The sequence below is a fragment of the Megalops cyprinoides genome, chromosome 2 (assembly GCF_013368585.1).
Source record: "Megalops cyprinoides isolate fMegCyp1 chromosome 2, fMegCyp1.pri, whole genome shotgun sequence".
NCBI lineage: Eukaryota > Metazoa > Chordata > Actinopteri > Elopiformes > Megalopidae > Megalops > Megalops cyprinoides.
Window position 1 is genome coordinate 4,790,659 of NC_050584.1, and position 26,125 is coordinate 4,816,783.

A 26,125-nucleotide genomic window follows, 5' to 3' on the forward strand; every position below is an offset into this window, starting at 1 on the left:
ACGAATCCTCCTGATGTTGTGGAGGAGGAATCGGCAGGCCCATGACGTGCGAGCAATGTACTCCTTGAAGTCCAGGTTACTGTCGAGGATGACACTCAAGCTCTTTGCTGACTGAGGGATGGTATTGTGGTGCCATCGACGGTGATGGAGAGGTCATGCAGGGGGGAAGGGCCGGCTGGGATGAAGAGCAGTTCCGTTTTACTGAGGTTCAGCTTCAGATGGTGGGATGTCATCCATTTGGAGATGTCAGCCTACACTACCGCCCCACGGACACTTAGACCTACACTACTGACATTGCCTCACTATCCCAGGAGCCTCCAGAGGAGCAGAGGCTGTTCAGTTTGTGATGTAGCTGAACTTGTATATTGTGCAGCTGTAACTATTGTGTAGAAGTGGAAATTCTCAGGACACCTGTTGCTCTACTGCCCTCTGGTGGTATGTTTTTCTCACTTCCTCGTGAACTGTTTTTGGAATCTTCTGGACTGCTGGTTGTGTTTTCTGTGATTCCCGCTCTGCTGCTTCTCTCTGGAGTTTTTTCTGTAATATGGGAATACGCAGCATGTATCATTATTAATGTGGCGGAGCTGTCACTGATAAGGAATCTGTGGAGGAATACCATGACTGGATCTTCTGTGGCTCGCTTTCTGTCGTGTCCATATAACGATGGTGCGATAAACGGGTGAAGTAGTGTTACAATTCTTACTATAGTAATCATGTTTAATACCGCTAGATGAGGTGTCAGAAAGTCGTGTTTTTAGGGAATGGCGTATTCAATGTGAACACCGACATCGATGAAAATCGTAAAAATAAAGTAATGAAACGTGCGATAATGTCGGAAATAATGCACATTTTTGTACCTTCATCGAAAAAAACGTAGTGGCAAATGAAACAATTTAAAAGAGATTATTCAAAGCTGAATCACTGATAAAGATTCAGTGCTGAGTCTGTTTATAGTTTAATGCATCAGTTGTTCGCAGTGAGAAACGCAGTCGCTGTAGCGCAGGGAGGTTTTTGTACAGCCAGTCAATCAGAGTCAATCACTGTGGTTGACTTTCGGCAGCGGCAGCAAACTGGAGATCGGCAGTAAGTTTGCAGCGATTTCACTCTTCATTTCGCCATTATTATGAACTTGAAAGCTCATATCAATCTAGAATGATCGTTAAATATTGCTTGGTTATTTTTGCAAATACTATTTGTAATTGTAGCAACCAGAATACATTTTGCATCTGTCGAACGATGTCTTCGTTATTCCCAACGCTTTACTTTTCTGGAGAAAATAGGTCCAAATTATTAAAATGTTGCGCGACGCATGTATTTACTTCCAAATACGTATGCATTTTATGAGGATTGAGTTGAAGAGCACGCAATAAGAAGGGTATTATTTTTTTTTAATTATGAGTTTCACTTGACTTGTATGCATAGAATAAACGCGCCGCTTCGTTTTCCAAGGATGACGAAACTTTTGTAGGATAAATTCATTTTGCCGCTTGAATCTTTTGCTTTCTTCTCCGCGCCGGGCGAGAGGTTTTTGTGCGGGACACTAATAGGAACTGAATCACTGTGGTACACTTTTGGCAGCGGCACCAGACTGCACGTTGGAAGTAAGTATTCCGATTTAAAGTAATATTCAATAACCAGCACACGTAGTGATAATTTTCCCTGCAAAGGATAGTTTGTTTTCTACCTCCAGGATTTCAAGTAGCCTACAAACCGTGCTTTGTGTGGAGTACGTTAGGTTGTGTTTATCATGCCATCCGAAATGGAGATAGCTAATCATAGCATTCAAATTAATGTGAATAATGCTTATAAGTACAGTTAACAGCATTTTGGTAAAGCTCTGTTATCTCGATCTCGTCCATGGAGTGAACGCGTGTGTAAATCAGCTTGAATGATTCTCCATTTCATGTTGTCTCATTGATCTTCTGCTTAACTCAATACTGCAGTGAAAAGTTTGATTTTTGTTCGTAATAACGCTGCCCTGATGATCATAAGGAGCAATGAAGAGTGAGTGGATATTTGCTGTATGTGTACTCTTTACTGCAGTTATTTTGCACAGTATGGATTCATGCCAGAAATGTAAGTTGTTGTGTCTGACTGTGGTGATACACTGGATATACAGGTTTAGACAGGAGCAACTGATGTTTGTCACTGGGTATTGCAGCAGTCCACTTCCATACCTTTATTCATATACCTGTTAACACATACAGATGATGGATGAATGAAGACAAACACGATGTCACACAGGTGGGAGTTGGGTCACTGCGTGCAGCCAGGACAGCATGGATATGATGGCATGGATATTCTGCCTTCTAATGGAATCAGTGGACCCAGAAAATGCAGCCACTGAGGTTTCCTCTTGCAGCCATGATGGCTCATCACAGCAGACTCATACAGGAACAGTCTGCTTATATACACCATGAGAGGACTGCTGTTTTAAGAGCCACTTCAGTGTTTTCCGGAACAGCAAATCTCCACATATTCTCGTATACACATTCTCATCTGACAGTGTTTGTGCCAAGAATCATTTGGACATTAATCACTTTGAGCTGTGCTCGTAAAGGGAGCGTAGCTCTTCTAGTGTGGCTCCGTCGCTTTGGTGACTTTCAGTGGTGGGATATCAATATGACATGGCTGTGTATGATCACTGTCGTCACTTTGTATATTTCATGGCTGTCCCCATTGGGATATCAACCTGGCCACTCTAATGCAATGACTTGGTCAGGTGTTTCTTTTGAAGTTACATTTTGCCCAAAGTATACTCCATATACCATTTCTTAAAGGAGGCTATTTGAAGCTGTTCCCGGCAGAAAGCTAATCATGGCCGATAGCTTGATAACAGTAATTAATGTTCCATAGTGATATAGGCAAGGTAGGCATAGGCATTTCCTTTTAAAAAGACATTTATCTTGAATTCCCCAAATTCTTACTCCGAAGTCAATTTTACCATGAATGCAGAGGGTGAGTGCTCAAATGAAGATGATGACAAAAGCCATTGTTGTTGTAAAATAATGAAAAAATAAGAGAAAATACAATGTGCCAACTTTTACCATTCAGCTCCTCCACAGACTGTATCTCATGTCTTCGGCTTCCCCCTCAGCACCTGCAGTAGGTCCCAGCTGCAGCAGTGCAGTCGCTGTGCAGTCTGACTGAGGGAGGTTTTTGTACGGCTCTCTAACACTGTGTGAACACATAGACACTGTTAGGGTAGTGAAAGCTCTGACAGTAGTAATCTCCTGCATCTTCAGCCTGGACTCCACTGATGGTCAGAGTGAAGTCAGTCCCAGATCCACTGCCACTGAATCGATCTGGAGTCCCCGTGTGACGGGTGCTTGCATAATAGATGAGGAGTTTAGGAGCTTCTCCAGGTTTCTGCAGGTACCAGGATAGACGGTTGCTGTAATACACAGCACTGCTGACTTTACAGCTCAGTGACACTGATACTCCTGGAAGAACAGTTTTCACTGCAGGAGTCTGAGTCAAAGTGTACTGCCCTGTAACTTCTGAAAATCAGAAAACAAATATAAAACAATAAATAAACAAATATTATTAGGGCATAATCACTCAGTTTCATGAAGCCAATATTCTTTAACTGAAACTTCTGATTTGATGTATTTGATGGTTTGCCATTTTTTTAAATAAATAATTAAATAAATTAACCCCTCTCACCTCGAGTACAGAAGGAGAGTGCCCAGATGAAGATGGGGATAAAAGTCATTGTTGTTGTGGGTTCTGTTGCCATGAAGGACAGCTCTCAGTCATGAAGTGTTAAACTCACAGCACTATAAACACTCCCAGAGCACTGAAGCATGTGCTGCCAATGCAAAGTGTCTCCTCTATGCAAATGCTCTTCCTGGGTACAGCAGGAACTTGTAGCCACACAGTGCTCTGTAATGTGTATGATTTAGAGGGAGTATGTAAAGCAACCTTTCTGCGTTGTTTTTATCAGAGTTTACATTATGTAAAGTTTGAGTCAGAACATCTTACTGACCACTCATGTTTTACTAATCAACAGTTTAACTAAATATGACTCATTTCTTTAAGAAAAGACCAAACATGTTACCAGATATTAGGAAATAACATTGAAGCCTATTAAAATCACTACTGCTTCCTTGGCCTAATTTCATATTCACTGTAACTCCCTCTTAGCCTTGAGTTGCCATGTTGCTGATGAGTTACAGGCAGTTCTTACACGCAAAGGTGTACAAGGTCCCTTGTCAGAAGGTGGGGTATATGTAGATGATCCTGTGATTACAAGGGAGGGAGGACACAAGTCCAGCTGTCACTCCAAGCTCAGTCAAAACATTGCATCTACCGCACTACGCCACGTTTGGGAGCACTGAAACCATGTGTGAGGTGCCAGGAAATTGCCATAATGATAACTTTGGAGTAGTTTATCTCCAGCACAACAGCCATGGGCTACCTCAAAGGAAGTGGCCATCATAAAACAAACAAGTGAGTTACAGTTACAGTTTTGTGATGTATGTGAATAATTCACACGTGTCTATGGCACCATTCTCATGACACACATACTAAGATATATGCTTCTGTCTTCTGCTTTCTGTAAAACAAATATAATTGTATATAATTATATATTACATTATTGTTGTATGTAATTTAAAATGCATAGATTATATATGAAATACAATCACTTTTAAGTATGTCTCTGAAGTCTGCTCTGCTCATTTTCTGAATGACTGGCCAACTGTACTGCTCTGCACCTGTAAACAGTATGATGGGTTAAATGAATTGGGAATGTTCTCTATTAAATCATCAAGCTGTTCATCTATCTCAGCTTGCAGAAGACCACTATATTCCTCATTGGATTAGCATGCTAGCAGCTCTGGCACCTCATTGTCCTCCTCTGTGCTTGTAGCATCAGCAGACGAGCTCAGCGTCCTCTACAGCCTCAGGGGGATGAGTCTCTGGCACTGCCGGTGTGTCGCTGGCCTCCAGGGTCTGACTCTCATCCTCTGCCTCCCTGCCGGTCTGGTGCAGCTGTGTCTGTGTCTCACTCTCTGATGCAGTGTCAGACACCCTGTGGCAGCAGGGCACATTCTGGAGCTCCCTTCTGCTCTGGTTGGTTTTTGGTTATTGATTAATCATACAGTAACTCTCATTTCCAAATGCTGGTAGTAAATAATCATTGCTAGTTACATTTTGAAGCTTTAAGGAGGTTTGTCAAATAATTATTACTCGTTATTTATTAAAAACACATGTATCTTAATTTCTAAATAATTCAATTTTACATAGAGACAGCAGTTATGTCAATATTATTATTTTTGCTCTGTACTCAAGCAGGGTGGATTTGTGAATCAATGAAGAATATGAGAGGCGAGTCCACATTGTGATATTATAGACATGTCTACACATGTCTGTTTTACTACCTTGAAATAACAACACTTTTGTGTGCAATTCCCCATTTTTAGATGATCCGAAGTATTAGGATATAAAGGTTGAGGCTTAATTACGGCAGGGTAGACATGAAGGTTGAGGGGTAGTTATGGTTGACGAAGGACAGTTGTTCCATGGTAAAGCACTCTGGAACAGAAAGGAGGGTGGGGGTAGATTTCTGGTGGTACGCAGAATGGGGGGGAGGGGGGGTTACTGAAGGATAGGTGGGCAGAGTATTGGCAGGTATATTGAGTAATTATATTGGTTGGGGTAAGTATCCTTGGTGAAAGGATGTGACATAGAAGATTGGGAAATAATGTAAAATGCAGTTACTTGTGAAGGGTGGGGGCATTCTGGGGGCATTAAACTCCTTGGGGCATTAAACTAAGGGTAGTTATCTATGTTGAGGCTTTTGTGTATATGTCGGTCATTCAGAATGAAATATTAACCCAGACTTCAGACAACAGTGCATTTAAAACCTGACATCTACAAACACCGAGCCCAACCTGAACTGAACCCGAGTGTTATAACTGGTCCGGTCCCAACATTGTTCTTCAGGTCCTATTGGGTTTGACTGGGTTGCAGGGCTTTAGTGTGTGTGTTTATGTGTGTGTAAAGTGTGTGCTTGGTTGGCAGAGGAATTTGTAGGTATAAGTCATCGGCTGTGTTTTCACATGTTAGAAAGTTTAGCTCTGCACTGTCTGTAACAATAGACAGAATGGAATGCCGGGATGGGAATGTTGGTCATGCAACAATAGGCTGATTTTAAACTGTATTCAATGTAGCAACTGACAGAACTCAATCAACCTGCACAGTATGAGAAGGAAGATGTGTTTACATCTGAAAGTATAAAACTCTCCAAAGACATCCATTCTCAAAATGTACAGGAGATGACAGACAGACAGAAAGAAGAAATGATAGAAAGAAATATCTAGAGAGAAATAAAGAAATGCATTTTTCTTTTGAAATCTTAATTTTTATAGTTATTCTCCTCCACAAAATAATTATGTTGTTGTTATTATTATTATTATTATTATTATTATTATTATTATTATTAGTAGTAGTAGTAGTAGTAGTAGTAGTAGCAGTAGTAGTACTAGAACTATGCACAGATGATCTCCTCCACAGACTGTATCTGGTGTCATTTGCTTCCCCCTCAGCACCTGCAGTAGATCCCAGCTGCAGCAGTGCAGTCACTGTGCAGTCTAACTGAGGGAGGTTTTTGTACAGCTCTCTAACACTGTGTGAACACATTGACACTGTTAGGGTAGTGAAAACTCTGACAGTAGTAATCTCCTGCATCTTCAGCGTGGACTCCACTGATGGTCAGAGTGAAGTCAGTCCCAGATCCGCTGCCACTGAATCGAGTTGGAGTCCCTGAGTGACGTCTACTTGTATAATAGATGAGGAGCTTTTGAGCTTCTCCAGGCTTCTGCTGGTACCAGTGTAACCAGTCTCCATCAGAATCTCTGTATACAGCGCTGCTGACTTTACAGCTCATAGTGACTGTGTCTCCTGACTGAACAACTTTCACTGCAGGAGTCTGAGTCACAGTGTACTGCCCTGCAGTTTCTGGAAATCAGAAGAACACAAAGAAGTGATGATGAATTAATTAACTATTTAGACAATTTAAGCAACTTCTCCTTTCACGAATTCCCTCATTTCAAACTAAAATGTGTATTAATTAAATGAAAAATAAATGCAAAATCCTCTCACCTTGAGTGCAGAAGGCTAGTGCCCAGATGAAGATGGTGATAAAAGTCATTGTTGTTGTGGGTTCTGTTGCCAAGGACAGCTCTCAGTCATGAAGTGTTAAACTCACAGGACTATAAACACTCCCAGAGCACTGAAGCATGTGCTGCCAATGCAAAGTGTCTCCTCTATGCAAATGTTCTACAGCAGGCACATGTAGCCAAGCAGTGCTGTGAACTGTGGTGAACGGTGTTGTGTGCTGTGATGGAGAGGAGTCAGAACACATTGTGATTACCCTATTGCAACTATTTTATGACTCTGTAAACCAGTCATTGCCACCTTGTCTGTGTAATTATGTAACAGTGTGCCAGTGTAGCCATTTCTGATGACTGAATGTTTACCAATTCATACTTTCACAAAGGAATATGACCTGCTGTAAAATGTCACATATTCATGAAATTAGATTATCAAGAGTAGCTTGAACAAAAGAAACAGCATAACAGTTTATGTATGCATGGTAATTCCCTTGTTTGTGTCATTGTGTACGTATAGTAACTCCTCTACTGACAGTCAGTTATTTGGTTTGAAAGGTTTCTTTAACCTTTTCTATAAACTATGATGTGATTGTTAAAAAAAATAGGTGTTTAATTGAATAGCCTTCCATCATGAACCAAAGACAAGACAGAAGCAGTAAAAGTACATGTCTATACATGAACATTATATTTAAAGGGCTGGTCGCTGTCAGAGTGATTGTGCAGTAACTTCACTAGAGATACAGATGGTGATTTTTAGTCACAGTCTTATTTCTGCTGGTAAATCTATGAGTGTCTCTCCTTCTCCAGAGCCTTTAATCAGCTGCAGCAGCTGCAGAATCCTCAGACAGGTGTAGCAGGCTGGTCCAGGTAACCCTCCTTCCTGGATGTTTGACCTCTGGCCCCATTAAATCTCATAGTTTGTGTTTGGAGATGCTGGTGCATCTTTTCATGTTTTGATTACATTTGTTTTGTTTGTTTTGTGTAGAGTGAGGGTCCCGGTTCAAGAGCCTAATGAAGTCTGGCTGGGACATTCACTTTAATTCATTCTTTTACACACCCACCTCCAGCACACTTATTCTGTTCCTTTGTCTTTCTTCTTCTTTCACTCTGACATCACTAATGTCTTTCTCACCTCTAAGTCTCTGTCCCAAAATATCAACCCTTTACAAATTACTATAGGCTACCTAATCTTTTTTGTCAATGTGTTTGGCATATATTATAATACTAATTGCCTTTAAACTGTTCATTTCTACATTATGTGTTATACTAGTATGTAGTCCAAGCAACCTAATTGGCATGGAACAGTATTTGTTTACCAAATTTCATAGGGATTTAACCAGGCATGGAAAGGCATTTTCAAATCAGATGAAAATACAATGTGAAATAAAGGTTTTGAGAAATGACAGTTTGTATTCTATCACATACGTAATAATAACAGATAACAAAACGTGGAATCAAAATCTCTCCTCATGTCTCTGACCTGCTGTATCAGAGCTCCGGACTGAGAGCTGACTGGGATCAGCTGCCTCCTCTCCTGTGTCTCCGATCAGAAACATTCAATCACTTCAGCTCCTGATTACTATGGACCACACATAACAAATTATGTGTATTCAGGTTTAATCTTGGGAGGCATACAGCTTCATTCATTCTTGACATTTTGAATGAAGCTGTTGTATCACAAATATGATAATACATTCTCATGCTATGTGCCTGGGGTCATTGGCTTCCCCCTCAGCACCTGCAGTAGGTCCCAGCTGCAGCAGTGCAGTCACTGTACAGTCTGACTGAGAGAGGTTTTTGTACGGCTCTCTAACACTGTGTGAACACTGGGCCAGAGGAACTCATCATACAGTAGTAATCTCCTGCATCTTCAGCCTGGACTCCGCTGATTGTCATGGAAAAGTCAGTCCCAGATCCACTGCCGCTGAATCGAGATGGAGTTCCTGAGTAAAGGCTGCTCACTCTATAGATCAGGAGTTTAGGAGCTTCTCCCGCTTTCTGCAGGTACCAGGATACACACGGTGGGTTACAGGCAGTGCTCACAGTTCTGCTGGCTTTACAGCCCACAGTGATTGCCTCTCCTGCCAGAAGCGTTTTCACTGCAGGGGTCTGAGTCAAAGTAATATCAGCCCTGGAATCTGAAATAGAAATAATATGTCATTAGTGATTTTGAACCTGATTTAAGAAAACATCCAGTTATTTTTAGAAAATTGTATTTATGTATTATAATGTATGTCAAGTAAATGTTAAAAAACATGTACTTGGGCAAAATTTTACATAAAAAATGAGACTGAAAGAATCATTTCTGCTCAGCTATTTTTACCTTGAGAAGAGAAGGTATGTGTGTATAATATGTGCATTGACATCAGTATTTGAAAGTAATTTCATGCAGTTCTAAAAATACAAATTTCAGTATATTTCCAAAAATCTTCTCACCTTGAGTGCAGAAGGCAACTGCCCAGATGAAGATGGTGATAAAAGTCATTGTTGTTGTGGGTTCTGTTGCCATGAAGAACAGCTCTCAGTCATGAAGTGTTAAACTCACAGGATTATAAACACTCCCAGAGCACTGAAGCATGTACTGCCAATGCAAAGTGTCTCCTCTATGCAAATGAAAACAGGACACATTTTAATAACTTTATCATTTATTATATAATCCGTGCGTGCTAAAGTATAGAGTGAAACAGGCTGCATGTTGAGACATTGACCTCAAGTCCACATTGGACAGATTTCTCCCATTTGATAACCGTTTAATAATTCAATCTACCCACGTGAAAAATGAATTTGGCAACAATAATGCGTTAATGGGTCAAAAAACACTCACACATTAACATAAACACCTACAAATGAAGTCCCCTCTTCTGTCTTTTTCTGAAAAAAAGGTCACATATCCTGTATTATGGTTCTTATCTGAGGTAAGTGAATTGGGAAGATCTGAAATTCCTCTGAAAAATAACTAGCAAACCAGCAAACACAAAAGGAAATTAGTTTATAACACATTGTACTTTTACCCTATGATTTTAAAAGAGAGATCGGCCTGATGATTCTGTTGCCTATTTGACAACAACATTCCCTACAGTTTAAACAGAAGCTAACTCTGCATAGGGCACAGGACTATAAAATAACTGGAACCGTTACAGCAGTGAGAAAATATATTGCCCCACTGATACTGATGCACTACTGTCCTACTTACAATGAAACTGACACTACTGCTCCACACATACTGAGACCTGCACTAATGGCTCATATACAATGAGATTTACACTACTACTGCACCGATACTGACACGTACGTGCTGATGCTCCCCTTATCAGCAGCACCCCCACAGGTAACCCGAGGCACAGGCACATCCCCAAGGACCACTTGTTACGGACGACCGTTTTCGAAGAAAGAAGTGCATGCATTACCTAAGGAGGGACCTGTTCAGAGTTAAGAGTCTACGTAACAGTGGGTTACATTAGGTTAGGGTTATTTTAGGTTAAAGTGGATAGTCAATTATATATTTTGTAGCAGCCAAGGCAGATATGGAGCTGGGACAATATGTTTCTGTATGAGTCAGGGTGCATGTGACAGAGAAGCCGATGTTGCTTCTCTTGGTGCAGGTGCAGGTTTTCACCTGACCTTCACTTCTCCTGGTGTCTTGTGTTAGGGATACGCCTGATACCTCCTCCCCATGCCTCTGACCACTGTGAGAATGTTTTCATCTTATTCAGCAATAACGTTATGTGTATAACAGAAGGAGCTAGGGGAAAGTAATAAAAGAGAAATGTATGCAGACTAAGGGGGCTTCCTTTTTGGGATGTGAATGAGTGATTGGGGCGAATGCATATACACCGCATATACATCTGTTGCTCCGCGGACCAAGCCGGTTTACTGTATGCGATTGATCACCATATGCAATAAACCAAACAACCATGATTACATCAGACTCTGTGAGGACCTATTATTTTCCGGAAGGCATCAAAGTGTGGAGGGAGCCTCCAGTCCGATTGGCCTAGACTGTGAGAGGTTTTCCACCACAATTTGCTATATTGTTAAGGTTAAATTGCTGTTTCCTCAAAGATAAAATTAGCTAGAATTTTTCCAATCTCGTGTTCTAATCGCACCGGTTTTAGCATAAGTGCTAAACAGCTAATCACACTGGTGTGACCGTATGCGCGAAAGGGTTAACATGACGCCGTTGGTGCATGAATGAGTACGTACTTCCGCTTACGCAGAGGACGTCAGTTGAGTAGGCGGTCATTCAGTGTGGCCCAGGACACATTCGCATTCACACTGCTAAAAGAATGTGGCCATATGTGGCCCAGACCACCTCAGAATGTGGTCTGAGCGAACGGATCTCAATGCGTCCTCAATGCGTCTTGCATGTCAATGCCAGTTGTGAACAGGGCCTGAGACTTACGCAACTGCCCTACTGACACTGAGACCTACACCACTTACGCTGCCTCACTGTCCCAGGGCCTCAGAGAAACAGGCTATTCAGTAAATTGTGCTGATGTAACATTGGGTTACTGTGGTACACAGAGAGGACTGTCGATGCAGCAGTGGAAATACTGAAGGCGAATGTTACTCTACCGCCCCCTGGTGGTCAATTTTCTCACATCTGCTAAAGCTGGTGAGAATCCTCTGGATGTTGTTTCTGTCTTCTGTGATTTACTCTTCTGCTGTTACTCTCTGGAGTTTATCTGTAATATGGGAATACACCACATGTATCATCATTAATAGGGGATGCTGTCAGTCATAAGGAAGTCATGGGGAAAATACGTCTGAATTCTCTGTTTTCCTTTGCTGCCGTGTCATCGGAAGGTTCACACGGATCCACGGTGGGAAAGAATTTAAATGAAATGAAATGTGCAATAATGTTTATTTGTACATTAATCGAATACGCCAATGGATCGGAAAATCTAGAAAAGATTATTTTATAACTGACGCTGCAAGAGGGATTCAGCGCTGAGTCTGTTTATAGTTTAATGCATCAGTTGTTCGCAGTGAGAAACGCAGGCGCTGTAGCGCAGGGAGGTTTTTGTTCAGCCAGTCAATCAGAGTCAATCACTGTGGTGGACTTTCGGCAGCGGCACCAAACTGGAGATCGGCAGTAAGTTTACAGCGATTTCACTCTTGATTTCGCCATTAGTATAAACCTGAACGCTCATATCAATCTACTATGATAGTTAAATATTGCTTTGTTATTTTTGCAAATACTATTTGTAATTGTAGCAACCAAAATATATCTTCCATCTATCGAACGATGTGTACATTATTCCCAACGCTTTACTTTTCTGGAGAAAATAGGTCCAAATTATTAAAATGTTGCGCGACGCATGTGTTTACGTCCAAATACCTACGCATTTTATGAGGATTGAGTTGAAGAACACACAATAAGAAGGGTTTCATTTTTTTTTATTATGGGTTTTACTTGACTTGTATGCGTAGAAAATCGCGCCGCTTCGTTTTCCAAATACGACGAAACTATACTTTTTTAGGATAAAATCATTTTGCCGCTTGAATCTTTTGCTTTCTTCTCCGCGCCGGGCGAGAGGTTTTTGTGCGGGACACTAATAGGAACTGAATCACTGTGGTACACTTTTGGCAGCGGCACCAGACTGCACGTTGGAAGTAAGTATTCCGATTTAAAGTAATATTCAATAACCATCACACGTCGTGATTATTTTTCCTATAAAGGATAGTTTGTTATCTACCTCCAGGATTTCAAGTGAAGACAGCGCTCCACATGTGTGGAGTACGTTAGATTGTGTTTATTATGCCATTCGAAATGGAGATATTCATAGCACTCAAATTAATGTGAATAATGCTTATAAGGACTGTTAAATCATTTTGGTAAAGCTCTGTTATCTTGATCTCGCCCATGGAGCGAACGTGTGTGTAAATATTTGGGTCTTTTTTGTGACACATTTTGCCAATACTGTACTTTTGTGGTAATGCACACATATTTCTTACAAAATCTCATTAAGTCAATCATTTTTATTTAAAAAGATGTAAGCGTTTGGTGATAGACTGTCAGATGATTACGGGTCCGTTTTAAAAGAGGGCTCAGTTCGAGCTTCTTAGTTCTGTGAGCAAGGGGAGACTTTGCGTTTGCGTTTGTGGTTCTCCGGGTTTTCGACGAACGATTTTGCGAATAAGTTTTCCATGAAACGTGTCTGAAAATGAAAATGACTTTAGACACAATGTTGACTCTTAGTGCGTATAACGGTTCCGTTGTACATTTTTTTAACCTGAAAATGATCATTTTCTTAAATCTACTCATGTTGTTCCGAATGATGGGAAAGGCTTAATCTTACCAAATTGTTGCGTACAAATATTTTGGTTATTTCCAACAAGGTATAAACTTTTAAAAATCACATTTGATGCATTTGTAAAACTGGGACTGGATTTTTTCACTGGCCCGTAAAGATGGTCTGCAAAATATATTGGTATCTGTCAGACTACAGTAAAAGGCTACATTACACACTGCAGCAGGGATCAGGTGTTTTACAAAATGTCCTGTTTGTGTGCAGCATAGATATCATTACATTTATATGCATTTCTACAATCAGTCTATGCACTTGTCTATATTTTATATAGACATATATAAATTAATAATATATTGTCTATATAGTCTATATTTTGTAATACAAGTTCTGTATTTGTTTCTTGCATGTTCTGAATGAAAATAAGAGTCTCTTCTCCATCTCCTGTAGTCCCGTGTTGAGTCTGTATTTCCTCCCCTCTCTCTGACCTCCCGTCTCTGCTGTTTCTCCCAGAAAACGTCTCTCCCACCCTCACGGTCCTGCCCCCCTCTAGCGTGGAGCTGTCCAGCAAGAGAACGGCCACGCTGATGTGCCTGGCCAACAAGGGCTTCCCCTCAGACTGGACGCTGCGCTGGAAAGTGGACGGTAGCAGCAGGAGCTCGGAGGCGAGCGGCGGGGTCCTGGAGAAGGACGGCCTGTACAGCTGGAGCAGCACCCTGACTCTCTCTGTGGACGAGTGGAACAAGGCGGGGTCACTGACCTGTGAGGCCACCCAGGGCTCCCAGGCTCCGCTCACTCACACACTGAGGAGAGAGCAGTGTTCTGAGTAGCACCTCACACACTCCTGTGTAGAGCGGCTGAATGCTCTGTTTTTACTCTCTTCTGCACTCAGCTCTTCTCTTTCTTACTCACTGATTACTTGTAGACTAACAGTGTGCTGTGCTTCAGCTCATGTGTGAATCCATTCTCCAGGCTGAGCTTTTAGCAGAACAATCTTTCATGTGCTCTGATTTTTATCCCTGTTAGATATATGTGTCTGTGTGTGGTTTGATGCTTCAGTGCTGTTATTATTGTAATAGAGAATAATAAAGATTTCTTCTTGAGTCATAAACTCTATTGTTCTTGTCTTTATTAATCCAAACACAGAGACAGTGATGCACTCTTTGTACTGGTGAGATAGGAGGGTAAACCTGCAGTTTAACTGAAATCATTTGGAGCCATCAGAGGAGTGATAGATGTCTGAAATCAAAGCTGTGTGTGAACTGCACCCCTCCCCCATGTCCATTGACTCTGTGGGAGTTATGAAGATGAAGGGAACCCTGTTTTCGGGGAATTATTGCTACATTGCCATTACATACAACTTTACACCTCAGCACAGGGTTCATAATGAACTCAGTTACAAAGCTCTGACCAGCAGCTATCTCCAACCATGAATATAAGGATAAGACACCACGTATTTGAGATGAAGATGATATATGGTAGAGTTTAATATGAGAGGATGCTCATTCTATGAATATAAATTCTAGAATAATGCTAGTATGTTTTCACATTTGAGATTACACTTTTATAATAGGTGAATGATACTAGTGTTTTTAATATTCCTTAATATTGCTCTCTGACATTATATTTTGAACCAAGCATCATTGAAATACTCATAAACATTTATAATTGATTTAATGTACAATGTTTTACCATTAGACCTGTGAGTGATGTGTAAATGCATGAGGTAAAATAGTGCATTTATCAGGTGGCTGGAGGCCTGAGCAGTGAGAGGAGTGTATGGCTAAATTAGCTGCTGCTTCATGATGTACAATGTGCTCTCAGCTCACACTAACCCCCATGGGGATGGGGGAACATCTGGTGACAGTGCTGCTCTATTCTGGGAGTAGCAGAACCGCCCCGCCCTGCCTATGCAAATCTGAGTTTCACCCCCACAGCTCACAGTTTCACAGTTTCACAACCAAAAATCCCCTGGACTGTGGCAGCTGTGTGGGGGTGGGCTGTTTTCACCTCTCTAGAGGAGGGACAAGTTAAATTGATTACATTTTTAAAACATATTGTTCAACAAATAGTATTAACTAAGTAATTAATGATCCATACACATGTTATATAGACATCAAAACAAAATAAATATATTAGCTTTATAACAGCAGAAAATTTGTATCCATCTATGGTTTTGCTGAGTCAGCCCAATATCACAGTACTTACACGGTGATCTGGGTAGTATTTGATAACCAGCAGAGGTCATATCATCTACACAGCAGAACAAGTCAAATCACACAGATCACACTCTTTTCTCATCTTAAATATGTTTCTATGCATCTTCCTTAGCGTATGCAATTATATATGCAAGATCAATTTCCTGTTTCAGTCCCTAGAGTGAAACAAAGTGTAGAAATGACAGTCAAGGTGTTTCCTCTTGTAACTGAAGCTGCTCTAAGTGTCTGGTTTTGTAAATGATAACTTTTATATTTTCCAAATTTCACATGATAAAACATGTCTTTGGTCTTCAAAGAAGTATTCATTATTCCAGTTTGAAAGCAAAGTTTGCTCAAATTATGTAACTGAATAAATTATGGCATGTAATGTTAAGTAAAATGCAGTTCATCTGAGTTACATTTCAGCTGATTCCAAGTCCAATATTTTTGCTTTTAGAGACTTTCTGTTTTGTTATTAGATTTATAAAATCAGTTGTTTAAACCTCTACAAATAGCATGGTCCACAGACTGTTGTTCCTCTTATCCTGTTGGGACACTGACTGAAAATTCTATCCAGCCCAGATTGAATTGATACATTATACTGTACTTCACTGAGTATGTTTGTGCTGTAGAGCTGCACAGAACTTTACTTTTCTATCACTTCACTCCAATGTGAGAATGAAGTAAAGCCCTGAGATTCTCACCATGACTCTGACATACATGCCAACCCCACTGATAGGCTGCCTGTGTCAGGACTATTCCTGCTGCACCTCCAACCCGTTTCAAAGGAATCCTTTCCAAAAGCACCCACTTTGCAGCTGTGAAATCTATGAACACTCTATGTAGTTAAGTAATACTGTATGTAGTCAACCATAAACACTGCAAAATATTGTATTTTTTATTATTATCAATCTGCATCAATCAGCTTGAATGATTCTCCATTTCATGTTGTCTCATTGATCTTCTGTTTACCTCAATACTGCAGTGAAAAGTTTGATTTGTGTTCGTAATAACGCTGCCCTGATGATCATAAGGAGCAATGAAGAGTGAATGGATATTTGCTGTATGTGTGCTCTTTACTGCAGTTATTTTGCACAGTTTGGATTCATGCCAGAAATGTAAGTTGCTGTGTCTGACTGTGGGGATACACTGGATATACAGGTTTAGACAGGAGCAACTGATGTTTGTCACTGGGTATTGCAGCAGTCCACTTCCATACCTTTATTCATGTACCTGTTAACACATACAGATAATGGAGGAAGAAAGACAAACACAATGTCACACAGGTGGGAGTTGGGTCACTGCGTGCAGCCAGGACAGCATGGACACGATGGCATGGATACTCTGCCTTCTAATGGAATCAGTGGACCCAGAAAATGCAGCCACTGAGGTTTCCTCTTGCAGCCATGCTGGCTCATCACAGCAGACTCATACAGGAACAGTCTGCTTATATATACACCATGAGAGGACTGCTGTTTTAAGAGCCACTTCAGTGTTTTCTGGAACAGCAAACCTCCACATATTCTCCTTTACACATTCTCATCTGATGGTGGTTGTGCCAAGAATCATCTGGACATTAATCAATTTGAGCTGTGCTTGTAAAGGGAGTGTAGCTCTTCTTTCTCTGGCCCAAGCACATGGTTCCGTCCCTTTGGTCACTTTGAGTGCTGGGATATTAATATGACATGGCTGAGTATGATCACTGTCGTCACTTTGTATATTTCGTGGCTACCGAATGGGTTCTAGTGTTCTTGTCATGAGATTGCAAACGAAAAACAGAGTTCAGTCCTCTGCTGACATCTAGTGGAAATTACAGCTTTACTACTTCTAGTACTACAACGTTTCGCAAACTAATTGTCAAGGCACAGGCACGGACTCAAACGCAGACCAGGAACTTTCAGGTTCCAAGAGTTTTATTAAGAATCTCAGGGCAGGTTCGGTGTGACAGAACAGGCAGGGTAAAAAACACATAAATATACATTGACACATAAATATATGTTTCAGTCTCTAATAAAATGTTCAGTGTTACAGAATGTGTGTGTCACAATGGTCTGGAAAGTAAGGGATTCCACATCCATTATGTGAGAATGTTGTTTTGTCTGAAGAGGTTTACTATCAGTCATTTTATCAACAGCTTTAGCTGACTGAGAAAAAAAGCTTACTGACAATGAATGTGAAAATAAATTTGTAAACTCTTCAGTTGAAAACAAATTTCATATATTTAGTAGGGCTGTCGATCAATTAAAAAAATTTGTCAGGATCGGAGATCGGGACACAAACGCGGACCACAGGGTATACGGTTCCAAGCGTTTAATCGTAATCGGTAGGCAGTTCGTGGTAACAGGGACAGGCAGGGTTCGAAAAGACGGGGAAGCAGTCCGGGGGCAGATCCAGAAATGGTAGTCGAGGCAGGCAGAGTCAGGAACCAGGCAGGCGAGTGGCGTCAAACAGATCCGAATCGGCGGGCAGAAAACGAAGTCAGGAATCAGGCAGGAACGGCGACAGCAAGCAAATCACGGGAACTAAATGCAGGGACAAGACAGGAAGAATCACTGAAACGAACTAGCAACGAGACAGAGACACGTAGGGAAGATATAGGGCTGGGGTGACGAAGCAATGGGATGCAGGTGAGCAGGCAGGCAGGTACAGGTAATGAGGAGATCAGGTGGGCGTAGACCAGGCAGGGAGCGGGGCAGGGCTGGAACACAAGGAAAACAAAAGCACAGGGACGGGGAAAAACAAAAACACGGCTTAAGGGGGCGGAGCCCTGACAAAATTAATTAATTAATCACACAATTTGCTGTGATTAATCGCAATTAATCGCTTTTTTTCTTCTTAGGACTGAAGCTTGTTATAATGGATATTTATTTAAATGTAAAATCTTGGATTAATGTAGAATCAACACAAAGGAAGTATATCTAAATTCAAATACTATTGTTTAATAGCATCTTTTTAGCTTTGAACACAGATTCTCTCCTGTGAACTACAGATTTAAACCAATAAAACCGTAAAGGCCATCAAAATTGACTGTCAGCTTGAAAGGCATATTTCTTACATGCACTAACAGAAATAATAACAAAACCCAGGCCTATATGTTAAAGTGCCAGTTGAATTTCAAAACCATCAAGGCCATTAAAATTAGATATCAGCTTAGAAGGCAACAATTTCTTATATGCACCAATATAAATGATATTAACAACAAAAAATGTGTTCCATGTTCAAGTGCCAGTTGAATTTCAAAAAAGAACAACAGTCCGTGCAAATATGAAAAAAGAACAAGGAAAGATTCTGCTGAGAGTTCAGAATGTTGAATCTTTTTCATTCCATAGAAACAATTCTGCTTAGTCCTCCTTTATATTCAGCCAGTTACTGAGACAGACCAGTCTGTTTACATTATCAGGGGACAAAGCAGCTCTCCTCTTTTGGATGATGTGGCCTGAGACGGAGAACAACCTCTCACAAGGCACTGTGGTTGCAGGGGTTGACAGGTACTTGCGTGCATTGGGGGCCATCCTGGCATGTGCTCCTTCTCTCTTTGACCACCACTGTAGTGGACACCCCTCCATGTCCATTTTGGGCTCTGCTTTGTAGCGGTCCAGACATTGTTCTGTGGACTCTTCCTCTTCGTCTGTGGAACGTCAGAGGAACTCAGCAAGAAGACGGACATCCTCCTCTTCTTTGGCGGCTGTTTCTCTGTTGTCTCTGCAGATGGTTGCTGTGCAGGCGTCTCTCCCATCACCAGGTTCCGTACTGAAGCCCACACCTCACTCCTTTCATCTTTGGGAAGACACTTCAGGTCCTGAAACCTGGGATCAAGTGCAGTAGTGATCTTCAGCCATGTGAGGTTGGTGCTGTCCTTCCATTTAGCTAGGTCTGTGGTAAAGACTGTCTTGAACCTCACTACACAGATTGGATCGTTGTCTGAGGGCTCCATAACTCTGAGCAAGTGGCACAAGGCTGGCAACACCACTGAACAGGAGACATACTGCTCTCCCCCCAGCAGTTCAGTCACACGTCTGCAGTGGAAAGCACAAGATGTTTTAAACATGTCAGTAAATTATTATTAATGACAAAGAGAAAGACACTCACTACCCTCCTGTCTGTATGCTACACATGCATACACACACAGAGGAGATACAGGGGGAGAGAGATAAGATAAGGTAATATAAAATAAGATAACATAAGTGTTAGAGCCATTTTTATGTTTTGGTGGAAGATGTGTATTTGGATTTTGTGTTCAGAATTGATACTTTTACAGAATCAAGTTAATGTAGGAATATAAGAATTATTGTATGCATATTTAGAGATATAGGAATTTATTTAGTCGTGTAGAGTTTTACTTAGATACTAGTTACTGTGGTGCGGTTTTGATTGGCTGCTGGTTTGATATAAAACCGTCAGGACGCATGAAGATTCTAGAACAGAAGCCGCGAGCCATAGGAGCATCACAGTCTTTTGACGGGCACATTTCGTCACGTTACATAGGGATAATCATTTAGAAGTTAGGGATTCATTTTTTGTTTTGTATGATTTTAAGTTTCAGTAAAGAAAGACATCAAACTCAAGCTTTGAATCCAAGACTCTTTATTTCTGTTATGTGTCGCGTCCGAAAGTACTTCGAGGTTCAAGGCTAGTGAGTCACCAGCGCTCACATTCAAGTCAAAAGACTAGCCCAAGCCACGAGGGTTGCTGAGGCGGAGCAAGCTACCGTGGCAAGCAGGGGAGGACACCAAGCTGGATGTCGCTAGCTCAGTAAGAAAACAGAACCAACTGAAACCAGCACGGAGGTTTGAGAGGAATTGAAGCGTTTAAAGAAATACCTCGACTGCACTGCTGGCTGAAGCAAGCTTCCCCTGGGTCAGGTCTGATATTCTCTCCTCTTTCCGTTCGCCTGCAATGCTAATTTAGCCCACTAGCTACCCTGCTAAACGGTAAATGCAAATGCCCAAAGGATTTCCAGCACAGAAAGTCATTGATGTTTATGCCAAACGATCTTACACAACCAGTAACTCTTTTCACAAGTGTCTGTGAATTCATTGGAAGAGTTTAGAAGCTGTGAGGAATTTCTAGAATTGTCACAGTTAATGCGTGAAGATTCATGACTGAAACAAGATGGCTGAAACAAACGCGGATGCATGTAGTGACCAGAAGAGGGCTCAAAAGCCCACGGAAAGGGCGAAAATAAAGAGATTAAAAAATGAGAGAAGGGGAAAGTTGGCACAGCTAACAAAGCAACGAAATGAGATTGAAACATTGAAACAAGATGAAGGCAATGTTGAAAACTTAAAATGGGTGTCAGGGCTCCGCCCCCTTAGCCGCGGTGTTCTCGTTTGTTTCCCCTGTGTTCTAGCCCCGCCCCGCTGCCTGTCTGCTCACCTGATTTCTATCACCTCGTCATCCCTGCCCTATATCTCCCCTGCGTGTCCCTGTCTGTTTGCTTGTTCGTTGCAGTGAGTTTGTTCCTGTCTCGTCCCCGCTTTAGCTAACCTGACGTTTTGACTACTGATCTCGGATTCCTGCCTGATTCTCGACTTCGCCCTTCGCCTGCCGTTTTGGTTTCGTCTGCCTGATTCGTGATCTCCTGGTTACCGACTCTGCCTGCCCCGACTCCTGATCCTGGATCTGCCCCCGGACTGCCTTCCCGTGTCTCTGAACCCTGCCTGCCCCTGGATTACGAACTGCCTGACGATTCGCAATAAACGCTTGTTTTCGCTTACCCGGTGGTCCGCGCTTGTGTCCCGATCCCCAGCCCTGACAGAACGAACAAGCCAGTATGGACCCAGCGGACCTACCGCAGCTGAGGACGGCCCTGGAGCTCCAGGGAGCGCTGCTGGGGGGACACCAGAACCAACTGGATTCCATCAGCCGGTCCCTGGAGGGTTTCGCTACCAGCCTCGCCGAGGTCTCGGCGCGGCTGCAACAGTTGCAGCTCAACCAAGAAAGCCAACCCTTTCAGCCAGCAGCTGCCTACCCACCGGCTCCGCCGGCGGCTGCCTATCCACCGGCTCCGCCAGCCCCTCCCGGCCGGGAGCCTCGGCTGCCGCCCCCCGAGTCATACGCAGGGGATCCAGGAACCTGCCGCTCGTTCCTTTCCCAGTGTTCCCTGGTCTTCGAGCTGCAACCCTCCACGTTCCCCACAGACCGGGCAAGGATCGCCTACGTCATCACCTTGCTGACAGGCCGCGCAAGGGAGTGGGGTACCGCGGTCTGGGACGCCGGCGCTCCCTTCTGCCACTCGTATGCCGGTTTCGTCGACGAGATGAGAAGGGTGTTTGACCGTTCCAGGCAGGGCCGCGAGGCAGCGAGGGAGATGCTGCAGGCTCGCCAGGGGCGTCGGTCGGTGTCAGATTTCGCGATCGACTTCCGCACCCTGGCCGCCACCAGCGGATGGAACGCGGAGGCCCAGTTTGACGCCTTCCTCCACGGTCTCGCGGAGCCCATTAAGGACGAGCTGGCCACTCGAGAGCTGCCTGCCAGCTTCGAGGCCCTGGTGGACCTGGCGATCCGAGTGGACCAGCGCCTCTCGCAAAGACGCAGGGAGAGAGCATCCAGCAGCCTGCCCGGTCTCGTCCGAGAGCAGCCCCTCCCGATGGCGGCCAGGGGTCCTGCACCACCATCCCCGGGAACCACCGAGCCCATGCAGGTCGACCGCACCCGCCTGTCTCCCGCCGAGCGCCAACGGAGGCTCAGCACTCAGTCCTGCCTATACTGCGGGCAGTCCGGCCACTTTGTGGCGAACTGCCCGGCCAAGGGCCAGCGGTCCCCCGCAGCAGGGGGATTACAGGTGAGTGTAACCCCGCTGCGTCACTTTCCTCAGACCCGTCCCCTGTTCTCTGCCACCCTGCTCGTCGAAGGTCAGAGCCACGCCGTGTCCGTCCTGATTGACTCCGGGGCAGATGGCAGCTTTATCGACGCCGACTTAGCAGCCCGTCTGCGCCTGCCCCGCGTCCCCCTGCGCTCGCCGTTGGAGGCCCACGCGATCACCGGGGCTCCCCTGGTTCGCGTCACCCACGCCACTCCCCCGGTGAACTTCCTCGTTTCGGGCAACCACCGCGAGGAGATCGTCCTCAACGTTATCCGTTCCCCGCAGGCCGCCGTGGTCTTGGGCCACCCCTGGTTAGCTCGCCACAACCCCCACATCGACTGGGAGGGCAACCGGATCCTGGGCTGGAGCCCCTTTTGCCACTCCCACTGCCTTCGGGCAGCCGTCACCCCTGGATCGCCGATCGCTGCCACCACCGAGGACTTCCCGGACCTGTCGGCACTGCCGCCCGAGTACATGGACCTGAAACCGGTGTTTAGCAAGTCCCGCGCAACATCGCTGCCTCCTCACCGCCCGTATGATTGCGCCATCGACCTGCTGCCCGGCTCGTCCCCCCCTCGGGGGCGACTGTTTTCTTTGTCGCCACCAGAGACTGAGTCCATGAACAAATACATCCGGGAGTCTCTCGCGGCCGGTCTCATTCGCCCCTCCTCCTCTCCTGCGGGAGCCGGATTCTTCTTCGTAGGGAAGAAGGACGGCTCCCTCCGTCCCTGCATTGATTACCGGGGTCTCAACGCCATTACCATCAAGAACCGCTACCCCCTGCCTCTTCTGTCGTCCGCCTTCGAGTCGCTGCAGGGCGCTACCGTCTTCACGCGACTCGATCTCCGCAATGCCTACCACCTGGTCAGGATCCGCGAGGGGGACGAGTGGAAGACGGCGTTCAACACCCCCTCGGGGCACTATGAATATCTCGTCATGCCATTCGGTCTGACGAATTCCCCGGCCGTGTTCCAGTCTCTGGTGAACGACGTCCTCCGTGACATGCTCAACCAGTTCGTATTCGTGTACCTCGATGACATCCTGATCTTCTCTCGCTCCCTGCCCGAGCATGTACAGCACGTCCGCCGCGTCCTGCAGCGCCTGCTCGAAAACCACCTGTACGTGAAAGCGGAGAAGTGTGCCTTCCATCAGCACACTACGTCCTTCCTGGGCTTCGTGATCACGGCAGGTAGCATCCGTATGGACCGGCAGAAGGTCCGCGCAGTGGAGGAGTGGCCGCGCCCCACCTCCCGCAGGGAGCTGCAGCGATTCCTAGGGTTTGCGAATTTCTACCGTCGCTTTATACGCAACTACGGCACGGTAGCGGCTCCCCTCACCGCCCTGACGTCGGTCAACAAGGCGTTCACCTGGCCTTCGGCTGCCGAGGAGGCTTTCCGCAACCTGAAGGCTCGGTTCACCTCGGCGCCCGTCCTTACCCAGCCCGATCCCGCTCGTCAGTACGTGGTAGAGGTGGATGCTTCGGATGTGGGAGTGGGGGCGGTCCTGTCTCAGCGCTCGTCCGCCGACAACAAGCTCCACCCCTGCGCCTATTTCTCTCACCGCCTTACGCCCACCGAGCGCAACTATGACATCGGCGACCGGGAACTGCTAGCCATCAAGCTGGCGCTCGAGGAGTGGAGGCACTGGTTGGAGGGGGCGAGTGCTCCGTTTTTGGTTTGGACTGATCACAAGAATCTCGAGTACGTCCGATCAGCCAAACGCCTCAACCCCCGACAAGCCCGCTGGTCCCTTTTTTTTTCCCGTTTTGATTTTACCCTGTCCTATCGACCCGGCTCTAAGAACGGAAAACCTGACGCCCTCTCGCGCCAGCACGCCCCTGCCGGGGACTCCCAGGAACCCAGCCCAATCCTGCCAGCCCGATGCGTTGTCGCAGCGGCACTGTGGGACATCGAAGCCGCCGTCCGCACCGCCCTCCAGAACGAACCGGGTCCCAGCTCCTGTCCCCCTAACCGCCTCTTTGTTCCCCAGCCTGTCCGCTCTCAGGTCCTGCAATGGGGGCATTCATCCAGGCTCGCTGGCCACCCTGGAGCCCGGCGCACAGCGGCGTTCATTAGCCAGCGGTTTTGGTGGCCCACTTTAGTGGAGGATATCCGGAGCTTCACCGCCGCCTGCTCCGTCTGCGCCCAGAGCAAGACTTCCACCCGACCCCCCGCCGGTCTGCTACAACCCCTGTCTGTCCCCAGACGACCCTGGTCCCATATCGCCCTGGACTTCGTTACTGGCCTGCCGCCATCTGACGGTAACACCGCCATCCTCACCGTCGTAGATCGGTTCTCCAAAGCCGTGCACTTCGTCCCCTTACCCAAACTGCCATCCGCCAGGGAGACCGCTCGGCTGCTCATTAATCATGTATTCCGACTGCACGGCCTGCCCTCCGATGTGGTGTCCGACCGAGGGCCCCAGTTCACGTCGAACTTTTGGAGGGCATTTTGCAAATTACTGGGAGCCACCGTCAGTCTGTCCTCTGGCTTTCACCCCCAATCCAACGGCCAGACCGAGCGGGCCAATCAGCAGCTAGAGACGGTGCTACGGTGCCTGACATCTCGGGAGCCGTCTGCGTGGAGCCAGCACCTCCCCTGGGTCGAGTACGCCGTCAACTCCCTTCCCTCTGCTTCCACGGGGCTGTCGCCCTTCCAGTGCTGTGTAGGCTATCAACCTCCCCTATTCCCGGCCCAGGAGGAGGAGGTGGGGGTCCCCTCGGCAACGGCGTTTGTGCAGCGCTGCCATCGCACCTGGAGACGCGCGCGCACCACCCTGCTCCGCTCCTCGGCTCGGGCTAAACGGTTTGCTGACCGCCGCCGCTCCAAGGCACCCCGTTATCGCCAGGGCCAGCGGGTGTGGCTCTCCACCCGGGACCTTCCCCTCAAGGTGGACTCCCGCAAGCTGGCTCCCCGCTTCATCGGCCCCTTTCCCATCGCCAGAGTAATCAGCCCTACGGCTGTCCGGCTGAAGCTCCCGCTCTCCCTTCGCCGTGTGCACCCCACCTTCCACGTCTCTAAGATTAAGCCCGTTATCCGCAGTCCTCTCTGCCCTGCCCCCCGGGCTCCTCCGCCGCCCCGCCTGATCGACGGTGCGGTGGCTCACACCGTGCGCCGCCTGCTTAGGGTTCGACGTCGGGGGCGCGGTCTGCAATACCTGGTGGACTGGGAGGGGTATGGTCCCGAGGAGAGGAGCTGGGTGCCTGCAAGGGACATCCTGGACCCGGCCCTGATCCGGGATTTCCACCGCCGACACCCTGGCGAACCCGCTGTGACGCCCGGTGGCGTCCGTAGGGGGGGGGGTACTGTCAGGGCTCCGCCCCCTTAGCCGCGGTGTTCTCGTTTGTTTCCCCTGTGTTCTAGCCCCGCCCCGCTGCCTGTCTGCTCACCTGATTTCTATCACCTCGTCATCCCTGCCCTATATCTCCCCTGCGTGTCCCTGTCTGTTTGCTTGTTCGTTGCAGTGAGTTTGTTCCTGTCTCGTCCCCGCTTTAGCTAACCTGACGTTTTGACTACTGATCTCGGATTCCTGCCTGATTCTCGACTTCGCCCTTCGCCTGCCGTTTTGGTTTCGTCTGCCTGATTCGTGATCTCCTGGTTACCGACTCTGCCTGCCCCGACTCCTGATCCTGGATCTGCCCCCGGACTGCCTTCCCGTGTCTCTGAACCCTGCCTGCCCCTGGATTACGAACTGCCTGACGATTCGCAATAAACGCTTGTTTTCGCTTACCCGGTGGTCCGCGCTTGTGTCCCG

The 26,125-nt window shown here is 45.7% G+C and overlaps 2 gene segments (V, D, J or C); both read left to right on the forward strand.

The window, feature by feature from the left end:
- The first annotated feature begins 516 nt into the window (after positions 1 to 516).
- LOC118769431 lies at positions 517 to 14,377 on the forward strand. The segment is given in 2 exon segments: positions 517 to 666; positions 13,883 to 14,377. Coding segments are annotated over 2 exon segments (366 nt in total).
- Positions 12,182 to 26,125, forward strand: part of LOC118769443 — a 48,330-nt gene continuing 34,386 nt past the window's right edge. Inside the window, exon 1 of the C gene segment in view lies at positions 12,182 to 12,213.